The sequence below is a fragment of the Mandrillus leucophaeus genome, unplaced genomic scaffold (assembly GCF_000951045.1).
Source record: "Mandrillus leucophaeus isolate KB7577 unplaced genomic scaffold, Mleu.le_1.0 Scaffold29, whole genome shotgun sequence".
Taxonomy (NCBI): Eukaryota; Metazoa; Chordata; class Mammalia; order Primates; family Cercopithecidae; genus Mandrillus; species Mandrillus leucophaeus.
The window spans coordinates 974,493-1,002,293 of NW_012103031.1; the positions used below are offsets into that span (position 1 = coordinate 974,493).

General features: G+C 54.5%; 3 protein-coding genes across 11 annotated transcripts; 2 read left to right on the forward strand and 1 right to left on the reverse strand.

The window, feature by feature from the left end:
• The first annotated feature begins 425 nt into the window (after positions 1-425).
• Positions 426-13,588, forward strand: TAF6 (TAF6 RNA polymerase II, TATA box binding protein (TBP)-associated factor, 80kDa). Of its 6 annotated transcripts, none has more exons than XM_011985713.1 (15): positions 426-782; positions 6,427-6,638; positions 6,741-6,827; positions 6,954-7,107; positions 7,309-7,365; positions 7,790-7,909; positions 8,452-8,597; positions 8,706-8,783; positions 8,876-8,977; positions 9,384-9,566; positions 10,428-10,502; positions 10,629-10,754; positions 12,142-12,315; positions 12,545-12,742; positions 13,048-13,588. In XM_011985713.1, exons 1-15 carry the CDS (start codon positions 548-550, stop codon positions 13,426-13,428), a joined length of 2,328 nt encoding a protein of 775 aa, XP_011841103.1. In that variant the 5' UTR covers positions 426-547; the 3' UTR covers positions 13,429-13,588. The 6 variants fall into 6 exon arrangements, with proteins under 6 accessions (XP_011841103.1, XP_011841104.1, XP_011841106.1 ...); XM_011985714.1 differs by having other exon boundaries at positions 426-772; positions 6,422-6,638; positions 13,048-13,585; XM_011985716.1 differs by lacking the exon at positions 426-782 and adding an exon at positions 894-1,597.
• On the reverse strand, positions 10,384-19,445 carry AP4M1 (adaptor-related protein complex 4, mu 1 subunit). 4 transcript variants are annotated; one of them, XM_011985710.1, is made up of 16 exons: positions 19,163-19,445; positions 18,967-19,055; positions 18,156-18,262; positions 17,977-18,073; positions 17,430-17,540; positions 17,257-17,337; positions 16,513-16,575; positions 15,730-15,796; positions 15,571-15,624; positions 15,321-15,427; positions 15,127-15,221; positions 14,660-14,704; positions 14,370-14,420; positions 14,147-14,258; positions 13,752-14,006; positions 10,384-10,511 (listed from the first exon to the last, which is right to left on the reverse strand). In XM_011985710.1, exons 1-15 carry the CDS (start codon positions 19,218-19,220, stop codon positions 13,782-13,784), a joined length of 1,362 nt encoding a protein of 453 aa, XP_011841100.1. In that variant the 5' UTR covers positions 19,221-19,445; the 3' UTR covers positions 10,384-10,511; positions 13,752-13,781. The 4 variants fall into 4 exon arrangements, with proteins under 4 accessions (XP_011841100.1, XP_011841099.1, XP_011841102.1 ...); XM_011985709.1 differs by lacking the exon at positions 10,384-10,511 and having other exon boundaries at positions 13,480-14,006; XM_011985712.1 differs by lacking the exon at positions 10,384-10,511 and having other exon boundaries at positions 13,484-14,006; positions 15,127-15,146.
• Positions 18,995-27,801, forward strand: MCM7 (minichromosome maintenance complex component 7). The gene is made up of 15 exons (XM_011985707.1): positions 18,995-19,671; positions 20,863-20,942; positions 21,204-21,368; positions 21,554-21,678; positions 21,754-21,934; positions 22,228-22,365; positions 22,620-22,769; positions 22,948-23,062; positions 23,148-23,279; positions 23,510-23,593; positions 24,394-24,787; positions 25,086-25,169; positions 26,255-26,423; positions 27,184-27,293; positions 27,452-27,801. Exons 1-15 carry the CDS (start codon positions 19,641-19,643, stop codon positions 27,651-27,653), a joined length of 2,160 nt encoding a protein of 719 aa, XP_011841097.1. The 5' UTR covers positions 18,995-19,640; the 3' UTR covers positions 27,654-27,801.

Sequence of the window (27,801 nt, forward strand, 5' to 3'; positions counted from 1 at the left end):
GTCCCCTTTCTCAAATGGGCCCCACACTAGTGCAGCTGTGGAAGGTGCTGCTTGCTGAAAAATCCATATAGTACGCACCGTCTGCAAAGTCTCACCGGATGGGGAACCTCTCCTACTTGTACGGCCTCCTTTTGTTTATGAGCTTCAAAGGCTGAGTTACTCACCCTCAAACCCCCTCAGGGGGGCGTGGGGCCTGTAATTTGGGAGCGTCTATGCTAGGGTAGGGCAGCGGATGTCCACAAGGCCTGAGCCTCACACCCGGCTCCTGCAGTCTCTGCAGATTAAGGTCTGGTGACATGAGGGAAACACGCACTGAAGATGCTCTAAAAGTTGGCAGTCCAGGGCCGATGGTCCCTGAACTACAATTCCCACAATCCATTGGCGGGGGTGTCCAAGCCAGCCAAAAAAATGCAGGCTCTCTCTGGATGCAGCTTTGAGGTGGCACTACACGTTCGCTTCCTTGACCCCATCCAAATTCAGCCAAGCTCCACCAGAACCTCCCTCAAGCCTTCAAGGAGGTCGGGTGACCCACCCAATACAGTCCAGGATGTCCGGCCTAGAAGAAGGAGGTGTGGCCGGGCGATGCCCACAGGGGCTACCCCCTTCAAATACCTTCGCATTTGCTGGGCAAGCGTTCTGCGTCATCGTCGTCCTCCTTCGGCATCCCAGCCCAAGCCCCGTGCACGGCCAAAAGGAAAACCAATATTCCCAGTCGCACAGGTCCCATGACAAAGCGCCGTCCACAAACAACCACCGCTTGCCTTCAAACCAGCTTCGGAGAGGCAGTGTGGGTCCTTTAAATTCCCAGCGGCTGGCGGCAACCTTAAATCCAGCCTGGCAAGGTCGGCGCATGCGCAAGATCAGCCCAACAGGGGTGCGGCCTCGTTGCTCCGGGTTTCCCTGCCTCCGTTTTGTGGCGCCTCTTGAAGGTCCTGGCAGCCGGGTAGTGAAGGAATAAATTACACTAATTACATCAAGAGGGAGTGGTCCTTATATGTAGATGTAGAAACAAATTTTTAAAATATAATTTCATTCTGTAAGCCTAGAGGACTTATTCTGGCACGGGGAAGGGGCAGTGACTTGCTCTTCGGCTCTGCCAGGACCTGCTTCCAGGAGGGGGCGGGGCCAAGATGGCGCCGAGCGCCGGGTGAGCGGCGTCTCGGCTGCGGCTAGAGTTTTCTTGCTGCCCGTGCTCGGCTGGCCGGGGCGGGTCTGAGTGGTACCCGGGAGGAGACCCTTTGAAAGTCCCTTGTGGGGACTGGAAAGAGGACGGTTGGTTGCGTGTCTGTGCTCGTGGGGACCCCGTGTGTGTGCCTGCATAGGAGAGATGTTGCAGGAGATGGGGTGGACTCTCTGAGCCTCATTTCGCGCTGCCCGGGGATCTTCGACCTGCTTCTCTGCTGGGATCTCGCTCAAGTTAACCCTCCCCTGGGACGCCTTCCTGCCGCCTCCACTTGATCTGAGGAGATCCTGTGACTGTAGCGTGTTTTATGAGCCTTTACTGGCAGAGGGTACCGCCGGGTATTGAAGGATTCGTAGGAGTTCGCCAGGGAAGTGGGACACGACCGCCTCTTGTAAACCCGGCGCCAGGCACAGAGTATGTCTCGAATAATTGTGTTCCCTATAGATAAGACTTATAAAAGTGAGGAAGGAGATTAGGGATGGTTTGAAAAGAACTAATTTCTTTTTTGGCCTCCCTCTTCCCATCCTTCCAGCACGGCCCCACCCTACTTGTACTACTCCTGAACAGTATTGATGTTAATCTTCCTAATGTCCAGCTCCAAGTGTGCCACTTATTTTATTTTATTTTATTTTTTTTTGAGGCAGGATTTCCGTCTGTTGCCCAGGCTGTTGTGCAGTGGCACCATCTTGGCTCACTGCAGCCTCCAACTCCTCAGTAGTTCAAGCGATCCTCCCGCCTCAGCCGCCTAAGTAGCTGGGATGACCGGTTCACCCCACCACGCCCGTCTAATTTTTTAATTTTTTGCAGAAATGGGGGTCTCACATGTTGACCAGTCTGTCTCAAACTTCTGGCCTCAAACGATCCTCCCACCTCTGCCTCCCAAAGTGCTGGGATTACTGGGGTGAGCTACCTCTCTTGGCTCCAATTTGCTTTTTTTTTTTTTTTTTGAGACGGAGTCTCCCTCTATCGCCCAGGCTGGAGTGCAGTGGCACGATCTCGGTTCACTGCAACCTCCACCTCCTGGGTTCAAGCGATTCTCCCACCTCAGCCTCTCAAGTAGCTGGAGTAGCTGGGACTATAGGCGCCCGCCACCATGTCTGGTTAATTTTTGTGTTTTTACAAAAAGACAAGGTTTCACCATGTTGGCCAGGGTGGTCTCGAACTCCTGACCCCAGGTGATCTTCCCGCCTTGGTCTCCCAAATTACAGGCGTGAGCCACTGCACCTGGCTCCACTTTGCTTTTAACTACAGTGTAGGCTCAAAGCTTGGGCCTATGACCTATTAATAACAGTGATACCAAGTATTTACTGAGCACCAACATCTCTAAGCCTTACAACTAATTCATTTACTTCACAAATATTTATGATGTCCCAGGGCTCCTGGAATACATCAGTGATCATAATAAAGAGCTCTGTTGGCCGGGCACAGTGACTCACGCCTGTAATCCCAGCACTTTGGGAGGCCAAGGTGGGCGGATCACCTGAGGTCAGGAGTTCAAGACCAGCCTGAGCAACATGGTGAAACCCTGTCTCTACTAAAAATACAAAAATAAGCCAGGTGTGGTGGTGCATGCCTGTAATCCCAGCTACTCGGGAGGCTGAGACAGGAGAATTGCTTGAACCTGGGAGGCGGAGGTTACAGCGAGCGAAGATCGTGCCATTGCACTCCAGCCTGGACAACAAGAGTGAAATTCTATTTCCAAAAAAAAAAAAAGAAGAGCCCTGTTTACATGGTGGACAGAGACGGAGGCTCGCTCTGTTGCCAGGCTGGAGTGCAGTGGTGCAACCTCTGCTCACTGCAACCTCCGCCTCCCGGGTTCAAGCGATTCTCCTGCCTCAGCCTCCCGAGTGTCTGGGACTACAGGCGCATGCCACCATGCCCGGCTAATTTTTGTATTTTCACTAGAGACAGGGTTTAACCATGTTGGCCAGGATGGTCTTGATCTCTTGATCTCATGATCTGCCTGCCTCGGCCTCCCAAAGTGTTGGGATTACAGGCGTGAGCCACCGCGCCAGGCTCAGAAGATGTTAAATGCTACGGAAAAGAAGAAGTGGGCTGCCCCCACTCTGAGGGCAAAGTGCAGAGTTAAATAGGGTGGTCAGAGTAGGCAGCCAATTAGACATTTGGGAAGAACATTCCAGGCAGAGGGAATGGAGCAAAAGCTATTAAGCAAGTACATGCCTGGCAAGTTTAAGGAGCAGCCAGAAGACATATGTGTCTGTATCAAAGTGGAAGAAGGAAGGAAGAGTGATCAGAGATATAATGGGGAGAAGGCAAATTTTGAAGGGCTTTGTGGGACATTATAAGGATTTTGTCTTTTTTTTTTTTTGAGAAGGAGTCTTGCTTTGTCGCCCAGGCTGAAGTGCAGTGACACATATCTTTGCTCACTTCAACCTCCGCCTCCTGGGTTCGAGTGATTCTCCTGCCTCAGCCTCCTGACTAGCTGCAATTACAGGTGCCCACCCATCTAATTTTTGTATTTTTAGTAGAGATAGGGTTTCACCAGGTTGGCCAGGCTGGTCTTGAACTCCTGACCTCAAGTGGTCCGCCTGCCTTGGTCTCCCAAAATGCTAGGATTACAGGCGTGAGCCACTGTGCCCGGCCTGAGACAGGGTTTTGTTATGTTGCCCAGGCTGGTCAGGAATTTCTAAGCCTAAGCAGTCTTCCCACCTCACCCTCCCAAAGTGCAGAGATTACAGGCATCAGCTGAACCACTGCACCTGGCCATGATAAGGATTTCGGATTTTACTCTATGGCAAGTGGAGCGCCACTGTGAGGGTTTGAGCAAAGAAATGACGATCTGCATTACAGTTTGACGGAAGCATTTTGGCTGCAACATTAGGAACAGATGTAGAGAGAGGCAAGGGTAGACACCGGGAGACATTGTTAGGAGGCTTTTTTTTACCCAGTGGATAGATGGTGGTGACCTGGGCCAAGCAGTGGGAGCAGGGGAGTCAGGTGGGACTACCTGGTGGATTGATTGATTGATTTTTTTTTTTTTTTTTTTTTGAGACGGAGTCTCGCTCTGTCGCCCAGGCTGGAGTGCAGTGGCGCCATCTCCGCTCACTGCAAGCTCCGCCTCCCGGGTTCACAGCATTCTCCTGCCTCAGTCTCCCGAGTAGCTGGGACTACAGGCGCCGCCACCACGCCCGGCTAATTTTTTGTGTTTTCGGTAGAGACGGGGTTTCACCGTGTTAGCCAGAATGGTCTCGATCTCCTGACCTCGTGATCCGCCCACCTCGGCCTCCCAAAGTGCTGGGATTACAAGCGTGAGCCACCGCGCCCAGCCTGATTGATTGATTTTTGAGACAGAGTCTCACTCTGTCGCCAGGCTGGAGTGCAGTGGCACCATCTTGGCTCACTGCAACCTCCGCTTCCTAGGTTCAAGCGATTCTCCTGCCTCAGCCTCCCGAGTAGCTGGTACTACAGGCGCGTGCCACCATGCCCCGCTAATTTTTTGTATTTTTAGTAGAGATAGGATTTCACCATGTTGGCCAGGATGGTCTCGATCTCTTAACCTCATGATCCACCCACCTTGGCCTCTCAAAGTGCTGGGATTACAGGCGTGAGCCACTGTGCCCAGTTGGATTTATTTTTTTATCTTTTTTTTTTTTTTTGAGATGGAGTCTCTCTGTCGCCAAGGCTGGAGTGCAGCTGCACAATCTCAACTCACTGCAACCTCTACCCTCCAGGTTCAAGTGATTCTCATGCCTCAACCTCCCAAGTAGCTGGGATTACAGGCACGCGCCACCATGCCCAGCTAATTTTTGTATTCTTAGTAGAGACAGGGTTTTACCATGTTGCTCAGGCTGGTCTCGAACTCTTGACCTCAAGTGGTCCAGCCATCTTGGCCTCCCAAAGTGCTGGGATTACAGGCGTGAGCCACCACGCCTGGCCTACCTGGTGGATTTGTTGTGAAGGCTCAGATAAAGAACAAGTGTCTGGACGGATGGCATTACTGTGAAGATAAGGAAAGCTGAGCCTGGGCCAGGCAGTTCGACTCACGCCTTTAATTCCAACACTTTGGGAGGCCAACGCTGGAGGATTGCTTGAGCCCAAGACTTCAAAATGCTGGGATTGAAGCCCTGAGGTGTAACAGAAAAAGACAGAAATCTGGGCTGGGCCTGCTGGCTCAGGCCTGTAATTCCAACACTTTGGGAGGGCGAAGCAGGAGGATTGCGTGAACCCAGCAATTCAAGACCAAACTGGGCAACATAGTGAGACTCTGTCTCTGCCCCCCCCCCACAAAAATTGGCTGTGCACAGTGGTACACACCTATAGTCACAGCTACTTGGGAGGCTGAGGTGTGAGGATTGCTTGAGCCTGGGAATTCCTGGGCTCTATCAGTCTTCCTACCTCTGCCTCCTAAGTAGCTAGAACTATAGCCGTGTGCCTGTATACCCAACTAATTTTTGTATTTTTTGTACAGATGGGGTCTCGCTGTGTTGTCCAGGCTGGTTGTGAACTACTGGGCTCAAGTGATCCTTCTACCTCGGGCTCCCAAAGTGTTGGAATTACAGGCATGAGCCACTAGGCCCAGTCCAGAGTTGTTTTTTTTTTTGAGACGGAGTCACCCTGGCTGGAGTGCAGTGGCATGATCTTGGTTCACTGCAACCTCTGCCCTCTGGGTTCAAGTGATTCTCCTGCCTTAGCCTCTCTAGCAGCTAGGATTACAGGTGTGCACTACCACGCCCTGCTAATTTTTGTATTTTTAGTAGCGATGGGGTTTCTCCATGTTGGCCAGGCTGGTCTTGAATTCCTGATCTCAAGTGATTCGCCCGCCTTGGCCTCCCAAAGTGCTGGTGGGATTACAGGTGTGAGCCACGGCACCTGGCACCAGCCCAGATTTCTATCTTTCTCTGTTACACCTCAGGGCTAACTCGTGGGGATGGACAGAAGGCACCCCCAGTTCCTCCCCTCTCCCCACTGTCCTCCCTTTATTGGCCCCGTCTCCGTGTCTCACATTTCTTTTTTTTTTTTTTTTTTGAGACGGAGTCTCGCTCTGTCACCCAGGCTGGAGTGCAGTGGCCGGATCTGGGACTACAGGTGCCCGCCACGACACTTGGCTAATTTTTTATTATTTTTAGTAGAGACGGGGTTTCACCATGTTAGCCGGATGGTCTTGATCTCCTGACCTCGTGATCCGCCCGTCTTGGCCTCCCAGAGTGCTGGGATTACAGGCTTGAGCCACCGCGCCTGGCCTCACATTTCTTTTTCTTCTGCCTGCCCCATTCCTCTGCCAGGGTCTCCGTCTCTCCACCGGGGGCTTCATCCTTCCAGGGAGAAGAGGGACTCCAGAATGGCTGAGGAGAAGAAGCTGAAGCTTAGCAACACCGTGCTGCCCTCGGAGTCCATGAAGGTGGTGGCTGAATCCATGGGCATCGCCCAGATTCAGGAGGAGACCTGCCAGCTGCTGACGGATGAGGTCAGCTACCGCATCAAAGAGATTGCACAGGTGACCCAGCCCTTCTGTCCAGCTCCACGTTGGGTCCAGGATGTCGCCCAGGGCCCCGTCCTTAGGATTTTGAGCTGATGTCTATTCTGTCACCCACCCCAGGATGCCTTGAAGTTCATGCACATGGGGAAGCGGCAGAAGCTCACCACCAGTGACATTGACTATGCCTTGAAGCTAAAGAATGTCGAGGTGACTTGGGGAGACAGGCAGGGGGCGGGTGATGGGGACAGGGCGATGGGGTTGGGGTGAGGCGCCATCCTTCAGCCAGGTCTCCTCCGGCTCCCTTCTCACCTGTGCCCCTCTCTCCTGCCACAGCCACTCTATGGCTTCCACGCCCAGGAGTTCATTCCTTTCCGCTTCGCCTCTGGTGGGGGCCGGGAGCTTTACTTCTACGAGGAGAAGGAGGTTGATCTGAGCGACATCATCAATACCCCTCTGCCCCGGGTGCCCCTGGACGTCTGCCTCAAAGGTTGGGGGAGGGGAGAGCAGGGTGGCAGGGAGGAGGGAAAAGAGGACAGATGCGTGTGGGTGTGAGTAGCCTCACAATAGAAGAAAAGCTCAGCGTGAGATCCCTGGTGAGTTGCAAGGGGAGCAGGAGTGAAAACATGCATGGAACAACTCCCCAGTGTCCATGCACGGCAATTCACCTTGACACCTGCCTTCCTTGCAGCTCATTGGCTGAGCATCGAGGGCTGCCAGCCAGCTATCCCCGAGAACCCACCGCCAGGTAACCTGTATGCCCCACCCTCTGGGTCTCTGGGTCCCTTTCCCCCTCCTTCCACCTTTTTTTTTGATGGAGTCTTACTCTGTTGCCTGTGCTGGAGTGCAGGAGTGCTGGACTGCAGTGGCACAATCTCGGCTCACTGCAACCTCTGCCTCCTGGGTTCACGCGATTGTTGTGCTTCAGCCTCCTGAGTAGCTGGAGCTACAGGCACACACCACCACGCCCAGCTAATTTTTTGTAATTTTAGTAGAGATGAGGTTTCACCATGTTGGCCAGGCTGGTCTCGAACTTCTGACCTGAGGTGATCCACCCGCCCTGGCCTCCCAAAGTGCTGGGATTACAGGTGTGAGCCACCGCATCCAGCCTCCTCCCTTTACTTTTCCTGCTACTCTCGTCACGCCTCCCACTGTGCCTGCTTTCCCACCAGCTCCCAAAGAGCAGCAGAAGGCCGAAGCCACAGAACCCCTGAAGTCAGCCAAGCCAGGCCAAGAGGAAGACGGACCCCTGAAGGGCAAAGGTCAAGGGGCCACCGCAGCCGACGGCAAAGGTCAGTCCTCCTAGGCCAGGCCTCTCTGGACTCTTGCCCAAAGCCACGTGGCCATTTGTTTTGTATCCTTTTTTTGTTTTTGAGACAGTTTCACTCTGTCACCCAGGCCAGAGTGTAGTGGCACAATCTCAGCTCACTGCAGCCTCCACCTCCTGGGTTCAAGTGATTCTCCTGCCTCAGCCTCCTGAGTAGCTGGGATTACAGGTGCCCACCACCACGCCCAGCTAATTTTTGTAGTTTTTTTTAGTAGAGATAGGGTTTTGCTATGTAGGCCAGGCTGGTCTCAAACTCACCCTCATGTGATCCGCCTGCCTTGGCCTCCCAAAGTGCTGGGATTACAGGTGTGAGCCACCATGCCAAGCCTCCATGTGGCCATTGGTGAAGTGGCTGAGGTCAGGGCCAGAGAGCCCCAGAAAGGATGGGGAAGCCTAAGAAGAAGCCGGGTCTCCTGAGTCTCAGGGGAAGTGGAGGGTTAAGGTTCTTCTGTTACTGAGGTTTCTTCTGGAGCTTTCTTTGTCAGACCCACCTCTCCAATCACACAGGGAAAGAGAAGAAGGCACCGCCCTTGCTGGAGGGGGCCCCCTTGCGACTGAAGCCCCGGAGCATCCATGAGTTGTCTGTGGAGCAGCAGCTCTACTACAAGGAGATCACCGAGGCCTGTGTGGGCTCCTGCGAGGCCAAGAGGGCGGTGAGGGCCCCACCAGCCTGCCCTGGCCCTGAGACTCCTCCTCCTGGGGGTCCTATGAATTGCTCCCCACATCCTACCCCCACCTGACTGGCTTCCCTCCTCCCACAGGAAGCCCTGCAAAGCATTGCCACGGACCCCGGGCTGTATCAGATGCTGCCACGGTTCAGTACCTTCATCTCGGAGGGGGTGAGAGCATGAGGTTCCACTGTGCAGGGATGGCAGCGGAAGCTCCTGTGAGGGTCTCCCTGCCCCATGCCCAGCACTCCTCCCTCCCGCAGGTCCGTGTGAATGTGGTTCAGAACAACCTGGCCCTACTCATCTACCTGATGCGTATGGTGAAGGCGCTGATGGACAACCCCACGCTCTATCTAGAAAAATACGTGAGTGGTCCTGCCCACCTTCCCCTCCAGGGACCAGGGACCCTGCTGCCACCAACAGGAAGTCAGTGGTCAGTGGTGGCTCACACTTGAAATCCCAGCAACTTTGGGAGGCCGAGGTGGGAGGATCGCTTGAGCTCAGCAGTTTGAGGACAACCTGAGGATAGTAGTAGGACTACTGTCTCTACAAAAAAAGATAACAAAAACAAAATTAGCCAGGCATGGTGGTGCACGCCTGTGGTCCCAGCTACCTGGGAAGCTGAGATGAGAGGATTGCTGGAGCCTGGATGATTGAGGCTGCAGCCAGCCATGATTGTGCCCCTGCACACCAGCCTGGGTGACAGAGTGAGACTTTGTTTCAAACAAACAAACAAAACCAGAATCAGCTGCCCCGCCCTTTCTCCCTTAGGTCCATGAGCTGATTCCAGCTGTGATGACCTGCATCGTGAGCAGACAGCTGTGCCTGCGACCAGATGTGGACAATCACTGGGCACTCCGAGACTTTGCTGCCCGCCTGGTGGCCCAGATCTGCAAGCATTTTAGCACAACCACTAACAACATCCAGTCCCGAATCACCAAGACCTTCACCAAGGTGAGCCAGGAAAACTTGAGCACCATTGGTTTCATCACTGGCCACCTCTGGTTGGGGGAAGTCACACTGGAAACAAGGGCAGAGGGAAGAGGGACTGGAACTTGTGGGGGTCTAAGGGCCTAGAGGCTTGTCTGTAATGCCTTTTTTTTTTTTTTGAGATGGAGTCTCACTCTTGCCCAGGCTGGAGTGCAGTGGTGCGATCTCTGCTCACTGCACCCTCTGTCTCCTGGGTTCAAGCAATTCTCCTGCCTCAGCCTCCTGAGTACTTGGGATTACAGGTGCCTGCAGCCATAACTGGCTAATTTATTTATTTATTTATTTTTTGAGACGGAGTTTTGCTCTTGTTGTCCAGGCTGGAGTGCAATGATGCGATCTCGGCCCACTGCAACCTCCGCCTCCTGGGTTCCAACGATTCTCTTGCCTCAGCCTCCTGAGTAGCTGGGATTACAGGCATGTGCCACCACACCCAGCTAATTTTGTATTTTTAGTAGAGACGGGGTTTCTCCATGTTGGTCAGGCTGGTCTAGAACTCCCGACCTCAGGTGATCTGCCTGCCTCGGCCTCCCAAAGTGCCAGGATTACAGGTGTGAGCCACTGTGCCTGGCCACAACTGGCTACTTTTTGTGTTTTTAGTAGAGACAGGGTTTCACCATGTTAACTAGGCTGGTCTCGAACTCCTGACCTCAGGTGATCTGCCTGCCTCAGCTTCCCAAAGTGCTGGGATTACAGGCGTGAGCCACCGCGCCTGGCCTCACTGTCATGTCTTAATGATTTACAAGGAAAGTGTGTATGAAAGACGTGGGTCCCTATCAATCAGCCTTTCAGACCCCTTCATCTTAGTTTATTTCCTTCCCCTTACAGAGCTGGGTGGACGAGAAGACGCCCTGGACGACTCGTTATGGCTCCATCGCAGGCTTGGCTGAGCTGGGACACGATGTTAGGCCTCTGGGAGGAAGAAATGGGGGAGGGGACGCAGTCATGAGGTTATAGAGGGCACTGTGCCCCCACCTGGGAGACCCTGGTGACCCTCCGGCTTTGGTTTCTTCCTTTCCCTTCCAACAGGTTATCAAGACTCTGATTCTGCCCCGGCTACAGCAGGAAGGGGAGCGGATCCGCAGTGTGCTGGATGGCCCTGTGTTGAGCAACATTGACCGGATTGGAGCAGACCATGTGCAAAGCCTTCTGCTGGTAACCGAAGCCCCTGTCCCTGCACCTGCGCCCCTGACCCCCCGAGAGACAGCCGGCGTTTAGCAAGCATATGGCGTATTTTATTCACCTACTCCCATCTTTGCCTCCTGTTTTCAGAACATACTGCAAAGTCTGATACTATTTTACAGATGGAAAGACTGAGACTCAAGCTGAGTAAAAAATAAGGGGGCTGGCTGGGCGCGGTGGCTCACGCCTGTAATCCCAGCACTCTGGGAGCCTAGGAGGCCAGCCTGGGCAATGTAGCGAGACCCCGCCTACGAAAAACAAAAAGCTGGGAGTGGTGACATGTGCCTGTGGTCCCAGCTGCTAGGGAGGCCAAGGTGGGAAGACTGCTTGAACCCAGGAGTTCAAGGCTGCAGTGAGCTATCATTGTGCCACTGCACTCCAGCCTGGGTTACAGAGGGAGACCACCACTCCTCCAAAAAGAAAGAAGGGCTCACATGCTCAGCCTTTGGCATTTGGACCATCCTTCCCCAATGCTCCTGTGTTACTGTGTGGTCTCTGTACAAAGAAAATGCCCTCTTGATTAACTATCCTGCCACAGTATTTAGCAAGTTCATTCACATGTTAGTGCCCATGTTTTCATTTTTTTTTCTCTCTCTTTTTTGAGATGGGAGTCTCACCCTGTAACCCAGGCTGGAGTGCAGTGGCATGATCTCAGGCTCACTGCAACCTCTGCCTCTCAGGTTCAAGCGATTCTTGTGCCTCAGCCTCCCAAGTAGCTGGCACCACAGGCATGTGCCACCATGCCTGGCTAATTTTTTGTATTTTTAGTAGAGACAGGGTTTCACCATGTTGGCCAGGCTGGTCTCGAACTCCTGACTTCAGGTGGTTTGCCAGCCTCAGCCTCCCAAAGTGCTGGAATTACAGGCATGAACTACCACGCCCAGCCATTCTTTTTTTTTTTTTCTGAGTCTCACTCCGTCACCCAAGCTGGAGTGCAGTGATGCAACCTCTGCTCACTTCAACCTCCACCACCTGGGTTCAAGCATTCTAGTACCTCAGGCTCCCTGGTAGCTAGGACTATAGGTGCGTGCCACCATGCCTGGCTAGTTTTTGTATTTTTAGTGGAGACAAGGTTTCTCCATTTGGGCCAGGCTAGTCTCACACTCTTGACCGCAAGTGATCTGCCCGCCTCAGCCTCCCAAGTGCTGGGATACAGGCGTGAGATGCCGCACCTGGCCCCGTGCCCATCTTTTGTTTTGAGCAAGCCCACAGTGTTCTGTACACACATTAACAGCTCAGCATGGTTTGGCCTCCATCAGGGTCACTGAGATGATAAGGAATGTCCTTTTTTATTGCATCCCCAAGGCTCTTCTCAGAGTGTCACCAGCCCTCCCTCTACCTGGCTTTTTTTTGTCTGCAGAAACACTGTGCCCCTGTTCTGGCAAAGCTGCGCCCACCGCCTGACAATCAGGATGCCTACCGGGCAGAATTCGGGTCCCTTGGGCCCCTCCTCTGCTCCCATGTGGTCAAGGCTCGGGCCCAGGCTGCTCTGCAGGCTCAGCAGGTCAACAGGACCACTCTGACCATCACACAGGTCCGTGGCCGGGTGGGGAGGAGGAATAGGAAGTGGAGGAGGACCCCAGTGTGGGACGGGCATTCACACAGCCACGTGGGCCCCAAGTCAGCAGTCTCAGGGCAACCAGGCCCTGAGTGAGGATGCCCAGCCCCAGTGAGAGCCACTAAGAGCAAGGGGAGCCCAGGCCTCTCCCTTCAGACTCTTCTTAGTAGATGCTGCCACGTCCCCTTTCCTCTTCTCCCCACAGCCCCGGCCCACGCTGACCCTCTCGCAGGCCCCGCAGCCTGGCCCTCGCACCCCTGGCTTGCTGAAGGTTCCTGGCTCCATCGCACTTCCTGTCCAGACACTGGTGTCTGCGCGAGCAGCTGCCCCACCACAGCCTTCCCCTCCTCCAACCAAGTTTATTGTAATGTCGTCGTCCTCCAGCGCCCCATCCACCCAGCAGGTATGCAGAGCTGTGTGGGACAGGGAGCATCCGGAGGGCCCAGGTTGCCTCAGAGCACCCTGGGGAGGCCCAGGAGTAGAGCACAGTCCCCTCTGGGCCCAAAGTCAGGAGCTGAAAGAGGCACCCACCACAGTCCTGCAGGGCCGTAGCTGCCCTGCATGAGCAAGGTCTCCAGCCACAGCTGTCTATGGGGTCAACTACAGGAATAACTTGTTCAGGCAGGGGGCAAGTGAAGTGTCCCCGCCAGGCCTCTGAGGGGCAGGGAGGGCACAGGGCAAGCAGACCCGCTTTTCCTTTCTATCCAGGTCCTGTCCCTCAGCACCTCGGCCCCTGGCTCAGGTTCCACCACCACCTCGCCCGTCACCACCACCGTCCCCAGTGTGCAGCCCATCGTCAAGCTGGTCTCCACCGCCACCACCGCACCCCCCAGCACTGCTCCCTCTGGTCCCGGGAGTGTCCAGAAGTATATTGTGGTCTCACTTCCCCCAACAGGGGAGGGCAAAGGAGGCCCCGTTTCCCATCCTTCTCCAGTTCCTCCACCGGCATCGTCCCCCTCTCCACTCAGCAGCAGTGCCCTCTGCGGGGGGAAGCAGGAAGCTGGGGACAGTCCCCCTCCAGCTCCAGGGACTCCAAAAGCGAATGGCTCCCAGCCCCCCAACTCTGGCTCCCCTCAGCCTGCTTCGTGATGCTCCACCTGCCAGCCCCCGGATTCCCACACATGCAGACATGTACACACGTGCATGCATACTAAGCGGAAGGAAGTTGTAGATTGCTTCCTTTCATGTCACTTTCTTTTTAGATATTGTACAGTCAGTTCCTCAGAATAAAAGTTTGGTTTGTAAATTCCGATCCACTGCAGTCCTTCCTGCATCAGATACCACAGAGAGGCTGGGCCCATTGCCCCCTCCTGGTCTCTCCGGACTGAGGACTCTTCCTGCCCAGATTGAGAGTCCCAAGACCAGGAGGCTGGAAAAGAAAAAGACTGTCCTTCCGTGGGACAAACTGCCGCCTTGGCTGCCGTGTCCTCGTTTGGGGAGCCTCAGATCCGAATGACGTAAGCATCGCTGTGGCTTAGGTGTCGCACCCACTTGTGGGGGTTAGCATTGCCGCACGGCCTGAAGGCCAGCCTGAGGAATCGAACCTGGAGGCCGGAGCACGTGTGCCGGGGAAGCTCAAAGGAGAGACTGGCCGGGCCCAGACCCAGAGGAGGGGCCGAGGTGGAGAGCCCATGGCTGGGAGGTCCTGGGGACCCTGGGACGTCCATCTGTGAGGGGCAGAGGCAGGGGGAGGAAAGAGGGCAGGAAGCTGACCAAGCTGGGGGGACCAGGCAGCACTGCTTCGGGAGGGTAGGGGGGCTGTTAAGTGATGGTGGGAGGAGAGGGGCCGGGGGTCCACAGCGAATACCTGGAAAAGGCCCGAGAGTTGAGAGCCTCCTTGCACCCGAGGCAGGTCCCAGCGAAGGGCTCCCTCCGCCAGCTCGGCCTTCTGCTCTGGGCTGCTCAGCTCCTGAGACAGGCTGGAGTTTGGAAAGGGAAGGTGCTGGGCTTGGCGCCTTCTTGGGGCAGGCCCGTCGTGCTGAGCTCACTCTCTCCCCAGGAATCTCCCCGTGGTGGGTGCACACACTCACCTGACCACCCCTCGAGGCAGGGGAAGGTGCAGCCTGACATTGAGGGCTTGGCTACAGAGGAGACAGGAACAAAGTCAGCCCCAGGAAGGCACGGTCCCTTGTCCTGTTCCTCTTCAATGTCACAACAGGATTTCAGCACAGGTGTCCCCGACCTTCCCAAATGCTACAGCCTCTACCTTAACTGGATTCTGAGGCTGGCAGCTGCATCTGAAGGGAGAAGTAGCAGGTGCCCTGGCCCTGTCTCCTGTCCCACAGAGCTGAACTCAGCCAGGCGCCGGCCTCACTCTTACCTCTTCGAGGGCAGGTCGCATCGCAACTTCAGATAAACCTGGAGCCTGGATGAGAGGGTAAAACACCATGACTCAGGCAATCTCTTACTGGCATCTCATCATTCCTCACCAGGGGCCTCCATGCGGGGCTGTGTGGGTATGGGCTGTACCCCCAAGAGAGAAAAGGGCTGAAGTCCAGCCCAACTCCATTAGCCAAAGCTTTTTCCTTTTTTTTTTTTTTTTCAGAGTGACAAGGTCTCGCTATGTTGCCCAGGCTGGTCTGGAACTCCTGGGCTCAAGTGATCCTCCCATCTCAGCCTCCCAAAGTGCTAGGATTACAGGTGTGAGCCACCACGCCCAGCCCAAGCCTTTTTCCAATTTGCACTTCATCACCACTACCACCACCCCTACTCTGCAGTGAGTCTTGGGAACATACAGGTCTCGGCTTGGGTTCCAAGGTAGTTCTAGAACCCAGGAAATGGTCTCACCGGCCTGAGCCTCGGTCCCACTGCACAGAGGGGAAGAGTCGGAAGGGGAGCGGTGACGGGAGGTCATCGGAGAGTTGGTACCGCATCACAGTCAGCTGAGAGACCAGAGAGCAACAAGGTTAGTTTGGTCTCATGCCCCCACTGCCCCCCTTCCCCATGGTGGATGGAATTTATGAGGCCACCCCAACCCTGACCTCGCCCTGAGGTGGTTGCAAGCGGAGGATTCGATGAGACTCAAACTCATCCAGATTCACAGAGCTGTGAAACGAGACTTCATCGACCCGGATTCCTGGCCCATAACCTGGAAAGAGAGAGAGAGACTTCTCTCCTGACCCATGTTTTGGGAGAGGAGCAAGAAGTGGGGAGGCTCCATCTCTGACTTCCCTCCATGAACTCTCCAGCAATGACCTACTCCAAGGGGAGAAAGACCCACTTTTTCCTCACCTCTTAGCTCTGACTTTCCCACACAAAACTCTTCCGTCAAGCCAATGCGCATCTCTGTTGGAGGAGAGAACATCAGGGGAGCTCAGCAAACTCCACGGTTTAACACACCAAGGAACCTGCCCTAACCCCAACCCTGGGTCCCGCCTGCAGAGGCCTCACCAGAGCCGCTGGGAAGGAAACTCTTGAGCCGAATCTCTCCCTGCACATCCACCTTCAGCAGGGAGCCCTGAGAGGCAGGGGGATCAAGGTTAGAGTCTTTTTTTTTTTTTTTTTTTTTTTTTTAAGACAGTCTCGCTCTGTCGCCCAGGCTGGCAGCGGCGTGATCTCGGCTCACTGCAAGCTCCACCTCCCAGGGTCAAGAGAGTCTCCTGCCTCAGCCTCACAAGTAGCTGGGATTACACATGTCTGCCACCATGCGTGGCTAATTTTTATATTTTTAGTAGAGATAGAGTTTCACCGTGTTGGCCAGGCTGGTCTCAAACTCCTAACCTTAAGTGATCCACCCACCTCGGCCTCCCAAAGTGCTGGGATTACAGGTATGAGCCACCGTACCCCGCCTTTTTTTTTTTTTTTAAGAGACAGGGTCTTGCTCTGTCACCCAGACTAGAGTGCAGTGGCTCAATCTCGGCTCACTGCAGCCTCAACCTCCTAGGCTGAAATGATCCTCCTGCCTCAGCCTCCCAAGTAGCTGGGACAGCAGGTGTACACCACCATGCCTGGGTAACTTGTTTATTTGTATTTTTTGTAGAGACGGGGTCTGGCTATGTTGCCCAGGCTGGTTTCAAACTCCTGGCCCCAAATAATTCTTCTACCTTGGCCTCCCAAAGCACTGGGATTACAAGCATGAGCCACTGTGTGGCCGCTGCTGGGAGTCTTAACCACCCCACCATGTTTCTCAAGTCCCATTTGTCCTCAGCTCCAGGTTTGGGAGCTCCGACTTACATTAGATGCGATCAGTACAGACAATCTCTCGACCACATCCAAAAAAACTTCATTCTTTTGGCTCTGAGAAAGAGAGAGGGTTTGGATGGTTGGAAACAGAATAGCCTATGTTCTGAAATGGACAGACAGGGAGAAAGGACAGGACAGTCAAAGCTACAGCTCTAGGGTGGGGACATGGGTGATGGAAGGGATACCCACATCTAGGGGAGGTGGGAGAGGTGTCAAGATCTTTTTTTTTTTTTGAGATGGAGTCTCGCTCTGTCGCCCGGGCTGGAGTGCAGTGGCCCGATCTCAGCTCACTGCAAGTTCCGCCTCCCGGGTTTACGCCATTCTCCTGCCTCAGCCTCCTGAGTAGCTAGGACTACAGGCGCCCGCCACCTCGCCCGGCTAGCTTTTTGTATTTTTTAGTAGAGATGGGGTTTCACCGTGTTAGCCAGGATGGTCTCGATCTCCTGACCTCATGATCCGCCCGTCTCGGCCTCCCAAAGTGCTGGGATTACAGGCTTGAGCCACCGCGCCTGGCCGATCTTTTCCTTTTTCTTTTTTTTTGCATTTTTAGTAGAGACGAGGTTTTACCATGTTGGCCAGGCTGCTCTCGAACTCCTGGCATCAGGTGATCCGCCACCTCGACCTCCTAAAGTGCTGGGATTACAGGCATGAACCACTGCGCCCCAACGTAAGATCTTGGACTCTGCAGTCCCAGAGCAAAACCAGAGGGTCTGACCCCATGGATTCCTCCCTCACCTGGTCAGAGCGACTGGACAGGACAGGGCGGCTGGCTGCACTGCTGGGAGCCACTTTGCTCTGTTGTGTCTCAGCCCCAAACTGTAAAGCATCCAAAGCAATCAATCATCAGGTCTGACAACCCCAGCCAACCCCTCTTCTCCTTCCTCACCCTCCTCTTTCCCTCTGCTGACCAAGCCAACGCTGCTGAGGTCAAAGAGGCTGAAGGGCTTGCTGACCACAGCTTCTGTCTGGATGAAATTCCTCAGCATCTCTGTGGATGTGGTCTGTACATAGCCATAGTCCTAGTGGTAAAAGAAGGACAGTCCAAGTGGTCAGTGGAGGGAAGGGGTAAAAAGGGGGAGTGGGGCCAGGCATGGTGGCTCACTCTTGTACTCCCAGGTCTTTGAAAGGCCGAGACATAGGAGAATGGTTTGAGACCACGAGTTCAAGACCAGCCTGGGCAACAGAGCGAGACTCCCGTCTCTACAAAAAATAAACAATGAGCTGGACACGGGGGAGGAGGCTGAGGCAGGAGGATAGCTTGAGCCCAGGAGTTCCAGGCTGCAGCGAGCTATAATTGCACCACTGCACTCCAGCCTGGGCAACAGAGCAAGACCGTCTCTAAAAGGAAAAAAAAAATAGATTTGGCCTCCTAACCACAGCATCCCACAGTAGAAGAGCAGATGTATCTCCAGGGGAATTAGGTGGGGGCCACAGAAGGGGATCATTGATTCTCACCAGCACTTCATCCAGGAGTTCGTAGACCAGAGCCACATTGCGGGAGATGGTCCCCTCGCCCAGGGAGCCACAGTAATCGCCCAGAAGAGTGGCCAACCTGAGGAAACACTTGGAGCGTGTATTTCCTCCTCCTCTCAGACCCCTGCCAGCTAGCAGGTGCCCAGCCCAACCCTCCTCACCTGGAGAGCAGTTCTAGGAGGCTGAAGGGAGAAACGTTTTCTGAAGTTGTGACCACCAAATACAGGCTGCTGTGTCTGATGTGAATGAAATGACGGCCATCGTGATGCTGAAACACAGGCAGGGAGAAGAGGGGTTAGGAAAAGGGAGGTGGAGTGATCAGAACCCAGGAGACTTGAGCTGGGATCCCGATGCCTCTTACTAGTCACAACAGCAGTGACTTTGGGAGATACATGACAGATCCCTGAGCCCAGCTTCCCATGTGGAAACGGGGTTAATTATAGTCTACCCCAAGTTGCTGATAATGGAGTCACGCAGGGAGCTGGGCCTGGTGTGTTGCTGGCGCCCAATGGACGTTTTTTTTTTTTTTCCCCCACCCCCATTACCCCGAGACGGAGTCTCGGAGTCTCGCTCTGTCACCCAGGCTGGGTGCGGTGTCCGGATCTCGGCTCACTGCAACCTCCGCCTCCTCGCTTCAAGCGATTCTCCTGCCTCAGCTTCCCGAGTAGATGGGATTACAGGCGCCCGCCACCACGCCCAGCTAATTTTTTTTTCGTATTTTTAGAAGATGCGCAGTTTCAGCATGTTGGTCAGAATGGTTTCGAACTCCTGACCTCAGGTGATCCGCCCTCCTCGGCCTCCCAAAGTGCTGGGATTACAGGCGTGAGCCACTGCGCCGGGTCTCTTGTTAGTTTTACTTGGAGAAATACAACCCCCAAGTGGAAGCTACCATAGAACCAGTCCTGGGAGGGAGACGGCGCCCACCCGGCCCGCCCGGGCCCAGCTCCTCACCCGCCTCCCGCCAGTGGTTACCATGACAACCGGGGACTCGTCTCCTGGCAGTCCCGTCAGCTTCCGGTAGAAGAGCTCGGCCACATCCCGGCCGCCACTGTCCCCGCGGACTGGCCGGTGGAAGGACTCAGTGAAGGATCCTGCGACACGGGCTGGCCCTGGGCGCCCCTCCCGCCCGGTCCCTCCGCCCCTTCCCTGTCCCGAGGGTCTAGGATACAGTCTTTGTAGATGAGCGGGTCCCCCTTGGAGGACAGAATGAAGAACTGGGAAATCATGGCCGTCCTGGAGAGCAGACAAGAAGACGACGAAAGTTGGGCCTGCCCCGCCCTGAGGCCCCGGAACAAAAGAACGCGCGTGCGCTGGCCCTTTAAGAGCGATTCTCCTCCGCCCGCGCCAGCTTGGACCGCGGGAAACCCGGCGCCCGCCCCACCCCGCCCGGAGATTCCCTTCCGACTCCCGCACCGCCTCCCCGTCACTCATTCGAGGCCCGCCCGGCGATTGGCTTACGGCTAGCGGGAGGGAGAAAGGGCCGGCTTTTCCGATTGGCCAGCACGCAGTGGCGCTGGTCACGTGGGGGGCGACGTTTCGCGCCAATTTCGGTTGGCCGGCCACAGTCCACCGCGCGGACGTTCTTAGCTTCCCCAGAAGCAAGACCTCTGAGCCCGCCAAGAGCTGCCGCACGGGCCTCGGCAGCGATGGCACTGAAGGACTACGCGCTAGAGAAAGGTACGGGTCTACAAGCCTGGGAGGGCGTCCTGCGCGGGGAGCCTCCCGGGGAACACCTGTTGATGTGAGCTGGGGTCTTCGAGGACCGGGGTCAGCGGGTTCTGGGGCGCGCGACGCCAGAGGCAGGGTCGGGTTGCGGCCTGGCTAAGGCCCACGGGGCCTGGAAGGCGCGCGAGCGGCATCGACGTTGAAGAAAAGGTAGTAATCCCACTTGGGAAAGGTGTTACAGAGTCGTGGGGTTGGGGGGCTTGGGGGGCGCTACCCGGCTGGGGGCTGCACAAGGAAGAGTCGCGCCGAGGACCTCAGGAGACTCTTTAAGGGCTCTGGACCTCGGACCCGCTTCCCTCCGCGCTTTTGGGCATTCCCAGGTTCCCGCCGCCTCCCCGAGGCGCGCGGAGGCCCCGGGGGCGGGCAAGCCGGGGCCGCTGCGTGCCGGGATTGGCCGTTTGAGGCCGCCCTCCGAGCGGAAGTGGAGCCGGGCGGAAGTGGCGCGACGCGGGTGGAGGGAGTGTCGTGTAAACAGTGTCCTTCCGCGCGGCGGCCTCGGAGAGAGCTGCGACCCGGGGGGGCGTGCCTGGGATCCGGGAGCTTCGCTCGGGCCCGGGAAAGGCGGCAGTGGGCTGGGATCGCAGTGGCCCTGGGCGTGCTGGCCAATGGCTGAACTGGCTCCCGCCTCGGGCGGAGGAATCCCGGGCTGTGAAGCGGCTGGAATCCGGGCCCATGTGCTTCTTTGTTTACTAAGAGCGGAAGCGCTGGCGGGAGCGGTGGTGGGGTGCGGGACCTGGCTGGTGGCGGAGGTCCCGGTGAGATAAGGGGCTCGGGGGACCCAAAGAAGGCAGGGGATCATGGGGGTGGAAAGAAAGCTGAGAACCTTGAGGCCGGAGTGTGGGAGGCCAATGGGGAACGGCGCTAGGATTTTAAACTAAAGTAGGGACAGGAATTCCCCTGGGGAATAGATGTTGGATCGCCCTGTGCACTGCCCCGGGCTCTTTATTCTTCGCTGGTTAAAACAGACTGTGCAAAAGAGTTATGCCCACTTTGGGGAGAATTCGGTAGTTTATTTAAATGTTCATATTATTAGTTCATAGGCTGTGTTTTAAGCGAAAATAGGTATCTTAGATTTCTATCAGAGGGATGGGCAGTGATGTGTCTTAAAGTTTATGTTTTATGATTTTACATTTCACGTTACAGAAAAGGTTAAGAAGTTCTTACAAGAGTTCTACCAGGATGATGAACTTGGGAAGAAGCAGTTCAAGTATGGGAACCAGTTGGTAAGTATAAGATTGGGTAAAGGGAATGGGGAAGTGGGGTGCATAAGGAGCCATAAGCAGTAGCTTGGCTGGTTTTATTAGAGAGGTAATAATTAGAGGGTTTGGGGGCTGAGAAGCGAGTATCTCTCTAAGTGGTGCTGTGTTCTCCCCTGTGGATGCCCAGAGCCTGTGCTGAGTTCTCAGTAATGTATCTTCACATATGAACACTGGTGTACAAGGTGAATGTGGCTCTGAGGTGTTTCTGTCTCTTCCTCACCTGAGGTTCGGCTGGCTCATCGGGAACAAGTGACTCTGTATGTGGACCTGGACGACGTAGCCGAGGATGACCCCGAGTTGGTGGACTCAATTTGTGAGAATGCCAGGCGCTACGCAAAGCTCTTTGCCGATTCCGTACAAGAGCTGCTGCCTCAGTACAAGGAGAGGGAAGTGAGTGGCTAGAGAACAATGGCAAACAAAGGGGAAGGCATTTAAGCTTCTGTAGAGAGGCTGCTCAGATACTGATGTTTTCTGAGCAGGCAGAAAGAAGGGGCACTTCAGTCTGGTGTTCTCTGCGCTCTCCTTTCCCCATCCTGTTGCTCGTTTATTTATTTGTTTATTTTGTCCTCCTTTAGGTGGTAAATAAGGATGTCCTGGACGTTTACATTGAGCATCGGCTGATGATGGAGCAGCGGAGTCGGGACCCTGGAACAGCCCGAAGCCCCCAGAACCAGTACCCTGCTGAACTCATGCGCAGATTGTGAGTGGTCTCTGTTGGGAAGTATGTAGGGATTGGTTCTCCAGGATCTTGTTTGTGACTGTTTTCTCCCCTTAGTGAGCTGTATTTTCAAGGCCCAAGTAGCAACAAGCCTCGTGTGATCCGGGAAGTGCGGGCTGACTCTGTGGGGAAATTGGTGACTGTGCGTGGAATTGTCACTCGTGTCTCTGAAGTCAAACCCAAGATGGTGGTGGCCACTTACACTTGTGACCAGTGTGGGGCAGAGACCTACCAGCCGGTACGTGTGGAGCAAGGAGCAGGAAAGCCCTTACCCATTAGTCGTTTTGTAGAGATTAATTTGATCCCGTGATGCTTATCATTTTTTTTGCTTGTAAAAGGTGCCTGTGTGTTTGCCTTTCATTGTTGGGTATGTAATGGTCTTTCTACCTATTTCTTGGGTGTTTGTTGTTGACCCAGAGTTAAGTTCAAAGGGTTCTTGACACTTCCAAGATGTCTGCCATGAAGAGAAAATGTGATTCAAGGAACCGACCGACCCAATGGGGCTCTTTTGCTTCTGTTCTCACATCCTAGATCCAGTCTCCAACTTTCATGCCTCTGATCATGTGCCCAAGCCAGGAGTGCCAAACCAACCGCTCAGGAGGGCGGCTGTATCTGCAGACACGGGGCTCCAAATTCATCAAATTCCAGGAGATGAAGATGCAAGAACATGTGAGTTTGGGGTACGTGGCCCTGGGCAGGTGGATTGGGAGTCCACTTGAATCCTGTAGTCACTTGTGGAGTGGCAGGACAGGAGGGAGGTGGAACTAGAATTTCTGAGAGCCTTGGGAAGGGGAAACTCAGTAGCCCTCCTGTGGGCTTGTCTGTGACTAGGCAGCCTGGGAGCCTTTGAGTGGGATGCCTAGGGAGGGAAGGTTGGGTCCTCGTCCATTTCTCCTGGCCTTATGTGCCTTTCCCTCCCCTAGAGTGATCAAGTGCCCGTGGGAAACATCCCTCGTAGTATCACGGTGCTGGTAGAAGGAGAGAACACGAGAATTGCCCAGCCTGGAGACCACGTCAGCGTCACTGGTATCTTCTTGCCAATCCTGCGCACTGGGTTTCGACAGGTGGTACAGGTAAGGAAGAGTTTGACATGAGGATCGTCCCCTTTTCCCTCACCTACTCATTCTACTCGCACAGAGAAAAGTGGGCAGCACCCACAGAACCCAGAGATTTGTCAAGAAATCGTTAGGGAATCCAGTGATGGGCAAGTTGAAGGGGTTGCATCTGTATCCTGGCATTTTCCTGCCCAAGGGTTTACTCTCAGAAACCTACCTGGAAGCCCATCGGATTGTGAAGATGAACAAGAGTGAGGATGATGAGTCTGGGGCTGGAGAGCTCAGCAGGGAGGAGCTGAGGCAGATTGCAGGTGAGGGGCAGGGGAGATAGAGGAAATTCCATTTACATCCTAGCCCCCTTTTCCCCCAAAAAATACAACCTTAACTTCTCTACAGAAGAGGATTTCTACGAAAAGCTGGCAGCTTCAATCGCCCCAGAAATATATGGGCACGAAGATGTAAAGAAGGCACTGCTGCTTCTGCTAGTGGGGGGTGTGGACCAGTCTCCTCGAGGCATGAAGATCCGGGGTAAGAAGGAAAAAGGGAGAGGCTCGGGGGGATGAAGTCATTTAGGAGGAAAAAAGGATGACAAGTGTCTCTGTAGGTCAGAGTATAAGAGTGGACATCTTGTCTTCGTGGACACAGGGAGGGCTTAGAAGTAATGCTGGGTGTTAGAGGGAGGCAGAATTCAAAATTGCTCTGTTGTTGTCTAAGCATTGGGAGAAGAGTCATTCCAGGGCTGCCTTCCCTTTCTCCAGGCAACATCAACATCTGTCTGATGGGGGATCCTGGTGTGGCCAAGTCTCAACTCCTGTCGTACATTGATCGGCTGGCCCCCCGCAGTAAGTAGTTGGGCCTTGGGAGAGGTGAACATAGTGACAGATAGGGCCACAGTGTTTATTCAAAAAATGGGGGTGCATGGTGGCTCACACTTGTAACCCCAATGCTCTGAGAGGCTGAGGCGGAAGAATCGTTTGAGACCAGGCTGGTCTACTAAAAAGTTTGTTTGTTTGGGTATTTTTTTTGTTTGTTTCCTTTTTTTGAGACGGAGTCTCAGTCACCCAGGCTGGAGTGCAATGGCGTGGTTTCGGCTCACTGCAACCTCTGCCTCCCAGGTTCAAGCGATTCTCCCTTCTCAGCCTCCTGAGTAGCTGGGACTACAGACACGTGCCACCACACTTGGCTAATTTTTGTACTTTTAGTAGAGATGGGGCTTTACTATGTTGGGCAGGCTGGTCTCGAACTCGTGACCTCATGATCTGCCTGCCTTGGCCTCTACCAAAGTGCTGGGATTACAGGTGTGAGCCACTGCGCCTGGCCTCTACTAAAAAGTTTTAAAAATTAGTTGGGTGTGGTAGTGAGTGCCTATAGTCTCAGCTACTTGGGAGGCTGAGGCTGGAGGATGGCTTGAGCCCAGGAGCCAAGGTGTCAGTGAGCCACAGTTGTGCTCTGAAGAGAACCGGTGGGAGGGGAAGGGGAACGTTGCCAGCGCCCCACAGATCCTCGGGCGTCTCAAGAAGGCCTGGGGGAGGCAGTGGAATGATCCCAGCACAGGCCTTGCCTCTCTGGCCCATTTATTGTCCTTTGTTTGTTCCCCTTCTTGTTCTTTCTCCCTTATGGTTCCTTATTTCTTCTCTTCCAGGCCAGTACACAACAGGCCGGGGCTCCTCGGGAGTGGGGCTTACGGCAGCTGTGCTGAGAGACTCCGTGAGTGGAGAACTGACTTTAGAGGGTGGGGCTCTGGTGCTGGCTGACCAGGGCGTGTGCTGCATTGATGAGTTCGACAAAATGGCCGAGGCCGACCGCACAGCCATCCACGAGGTCATGGAGCAGCAGACCATCTCCATTGCCAAGGCCGGCATCCTCACTACACTCAATGCCCGCTGCTCCATCCTGGCTGCCGCCAACCCTGCCTATGGGCGCTACAACCCCCGCCGCAGCCTGGAGCAGAACATACAGCTGCCTGCCGCGCTGCTCTCCCGGTTTGACCTCCTCTGGCTGATTCAGGACCGGCCTGACCGAGACAATGACCTACGGTGAATGGAGCTCAACACCCAAAGAGAGGTCCCCTGTAATGATCTATAGGGAGGAGGGGAGGTGAATCAAAACAAATTCCGCGCTCCTGGAAACCCCAGAGCCTCCCCCTTGCATCAGGGGCTGGTCCACGGTTCTCGGGAAAATGGTGGGTTGGGGCTGAAATGCTGATGAGGATTTTCAGGAAAGCGTGTCCCTCCTATACTGTAAGGAAGTGGCGGAGTCAAGGGAGGGACACCTAAGAGGACATGGGTGTGTAGCCCTAAAAAGGATGTTCCTCCTGGCCTCCCCTCTATCCAGGTTGGCCCAGCACATCACCTATGTGCACCAGCACAGCCGGCAGCCCCCCTCCCAGTTCGAACCTCTGGACATGAAGCTCATGAGGTAGGAGAGCTGGGTGCAGACGGGCAAACGTTGAGTGGGCCATGCGAGCCTCCTGAAAAAGTGCTTAATCTTAGCGTGTGTTTTTCACACCACCACTTCCCGCTTCGGACATGACCAAAGCCTGAGATCAGCTTTTAAGTGGAAAGTTCCACACTTTATACAATAGGGACATGGGAAACTTTCCTACACAATTTTTTTTTTTTTTTTTTTTGAGACAAAGTCTTGTTCTGTCGCCAGGCTGGAGTGTAGTGGCGCGATCTCAGCTCACTGCAACGTCTCCCTCTCAGGTTCAAGCGATTCCCCTGCCTCAGCCTCCTGAATAGCTGGGATTACGGGCGCGCGCCATCACGCCCAGCTAATTTTTTGTGTTTTAGTAGAGAGCGGTTTCACCATGTTGGCCAGGATGGTCTTAATCTCCTGACCTAGTGATCTGCCCGCCTCTGCCTCCCAAAGTGCTGGGATTACAGGTATGAGCCACTGTGCCTGGCCCACAAAAATATTTTTAATAAAATTGTCTTCAGGTTATATGTGTCGGTTGTATATGAAATACAGGTGAATTCCATGTTTAGACTAGAGTCCTATCCCCAAGCTATCCCATTATGTATGTGCAAATACTCCAAAATCTGAAGTCTAAAACACCTGCTCCCAGGCATTCTGGATACTCAACCTCTATCGCTATTTTTCCACGAGCCTCCAGTGTTCCTTCAGGTTTTTACTTACTTTTAAATATTCTGTAAACTATTCTCTTTAAATATATCTGTTTTGCCATGTCATGCGCTCAGAGGAGGGGTCTGGATCATCTATTAATGACAGATGGATTTGTCTTACTCTTACAAAGGCCATTTCCCCCCGCCCCCCCCAAAAAAAAGGAAATACCTTGGGAGGGTCCTCGGGGGCTATATGTTTGGTGAAATCCATCAGTGATATTCAAGCCAAGCAAATAACCACTAATTTGTTTTTTCCACTTAAAGTTCTTGGAGGGGACCATGTTAAATGGGGAGCCCTGGTGCAGAAAACAACATGGGCTCATATTCACTCCCTTCCCCATCTCCCTCTTCTGCTTCCCCATGAACCTTCCCCCACAGGCGTTACATAGCCATGTGCCGCGAGAAGCAGCCCACAGTGCCAGAGTCTCTGGCTGACTACATCACGGCAGCGTATGTGGAGATGAGGCGAGAGGCTTGGGCTAGTAAGGATGCCACCTACACTTCCGCTCGGACCCTGCTGGCTATCCTGCGCCTTTCCACTGCTCTGGTAAGTGCCCAAACTGCTGGAGGACCATCTGTTTTGACCCTTAAAGTGGCAGCTCCTTACCATGCTCTCATCGCCGAATCCCTCCCGCTCCAGCCCTGCCGGGGCTAAAGTGCTGACAGTGCAGATAGTGGTCCTCTCCGTGCTACCGCACTGTGGGTACTTGCTGCTCCAGCAGGGCACGCACAGCGTCCGTGGAGGGAAAGGCCTTTTCCCCACTTGTTAACCTTCACTGAGCGGGTGGTTGGGATCTGTTTCACTCCGTGTCCTAGATCCTGTGCTACAGACCTTCCTTTCTGTCCTCCCGTCTTGGACCTCAGTCCTGGGGGCTCCAAAGTGCTGTTCGTGCAGGTAGTGTGATTAACCGACCTACTGCTGAGCTAGCACTTCCCGAGCCCCCAGGACACGTTCTCTCTGCCAGTTGTCTTGGCTGAGCTCCCCAAGCTCCATCTGTCATGCTGGGGAGCCCAGTGGAGTTCAAAAGGGTCTGGTCTCCCTCACAGGACAGCTGAACTCCGGGACTGGCCAGTGTTGAGAGGCGGAGACTTGGGCAATTGCTGGACGCTGCCCTGGGCATTGCACTTGTCTCGGTCTGACAGTGCCGGCCCAACACTGCGGATGCTGGGGGGGTGGGGGGCTCCTCTCCTGTTTTGTGAGTAGGCGACCCATGGGCTGCCCAGCCTTAAAGCCATAACAGGGGTGTTCCCTGACCTTGTTCCACTGCCCTCCTCCTGTTCCCATCTGTCCCCTACCTTCCCCTTAGGCCCGTCTGCGAATGGTGGACGTGGTGGAGAAGGAAGATGTGAATGAAGCCATCAGGCTAATGGAGATGTCAAAGGACTCTCTTCTGGGAGACAAGGGGCAGACAGCTAGGTGAGTGGTTTAGTGAAGGACAAAGCTGAGTCACTTTGGCTTTTGTGTCCATGTGTCTGAGGCTGGCCTCAATTCTAACACTGACCATCATTATTCTCTGTTGATGTCGAGCATTCCTGTTTGTCCCCTGACCTTACACACCTACTCATTTCCTTCAGGACTCAGAGACCAGCAGATGTGGTATTTGCCACCATCCGTGAACTGGTCTCAGGGGGCCGAAGCGTCCGGTTCTCTGAGGCAGAGCAGCGCTGCATATCTCGCGGCTTTACACCCGCCCAGTTCCAGGTGGCTCTGGATGAATATGAGGAGCTCAACGTCTGGCAGGTCAATGCTTCCCGGACATGGATCACTTTTGTCTGATTCCAGCGTGCTTGCAAGCCTGGGGTCCTCTTGTTCCCTGCTGGCCCGCCCCTTGGGAAGGGGCAGTGATGCCCTTGAGGGGAAGGAGGAGCCCTTCTTTCTCCTATGCTGCACTTATTCCTTCTGCTAATAAAGTGTTTGTAGATTG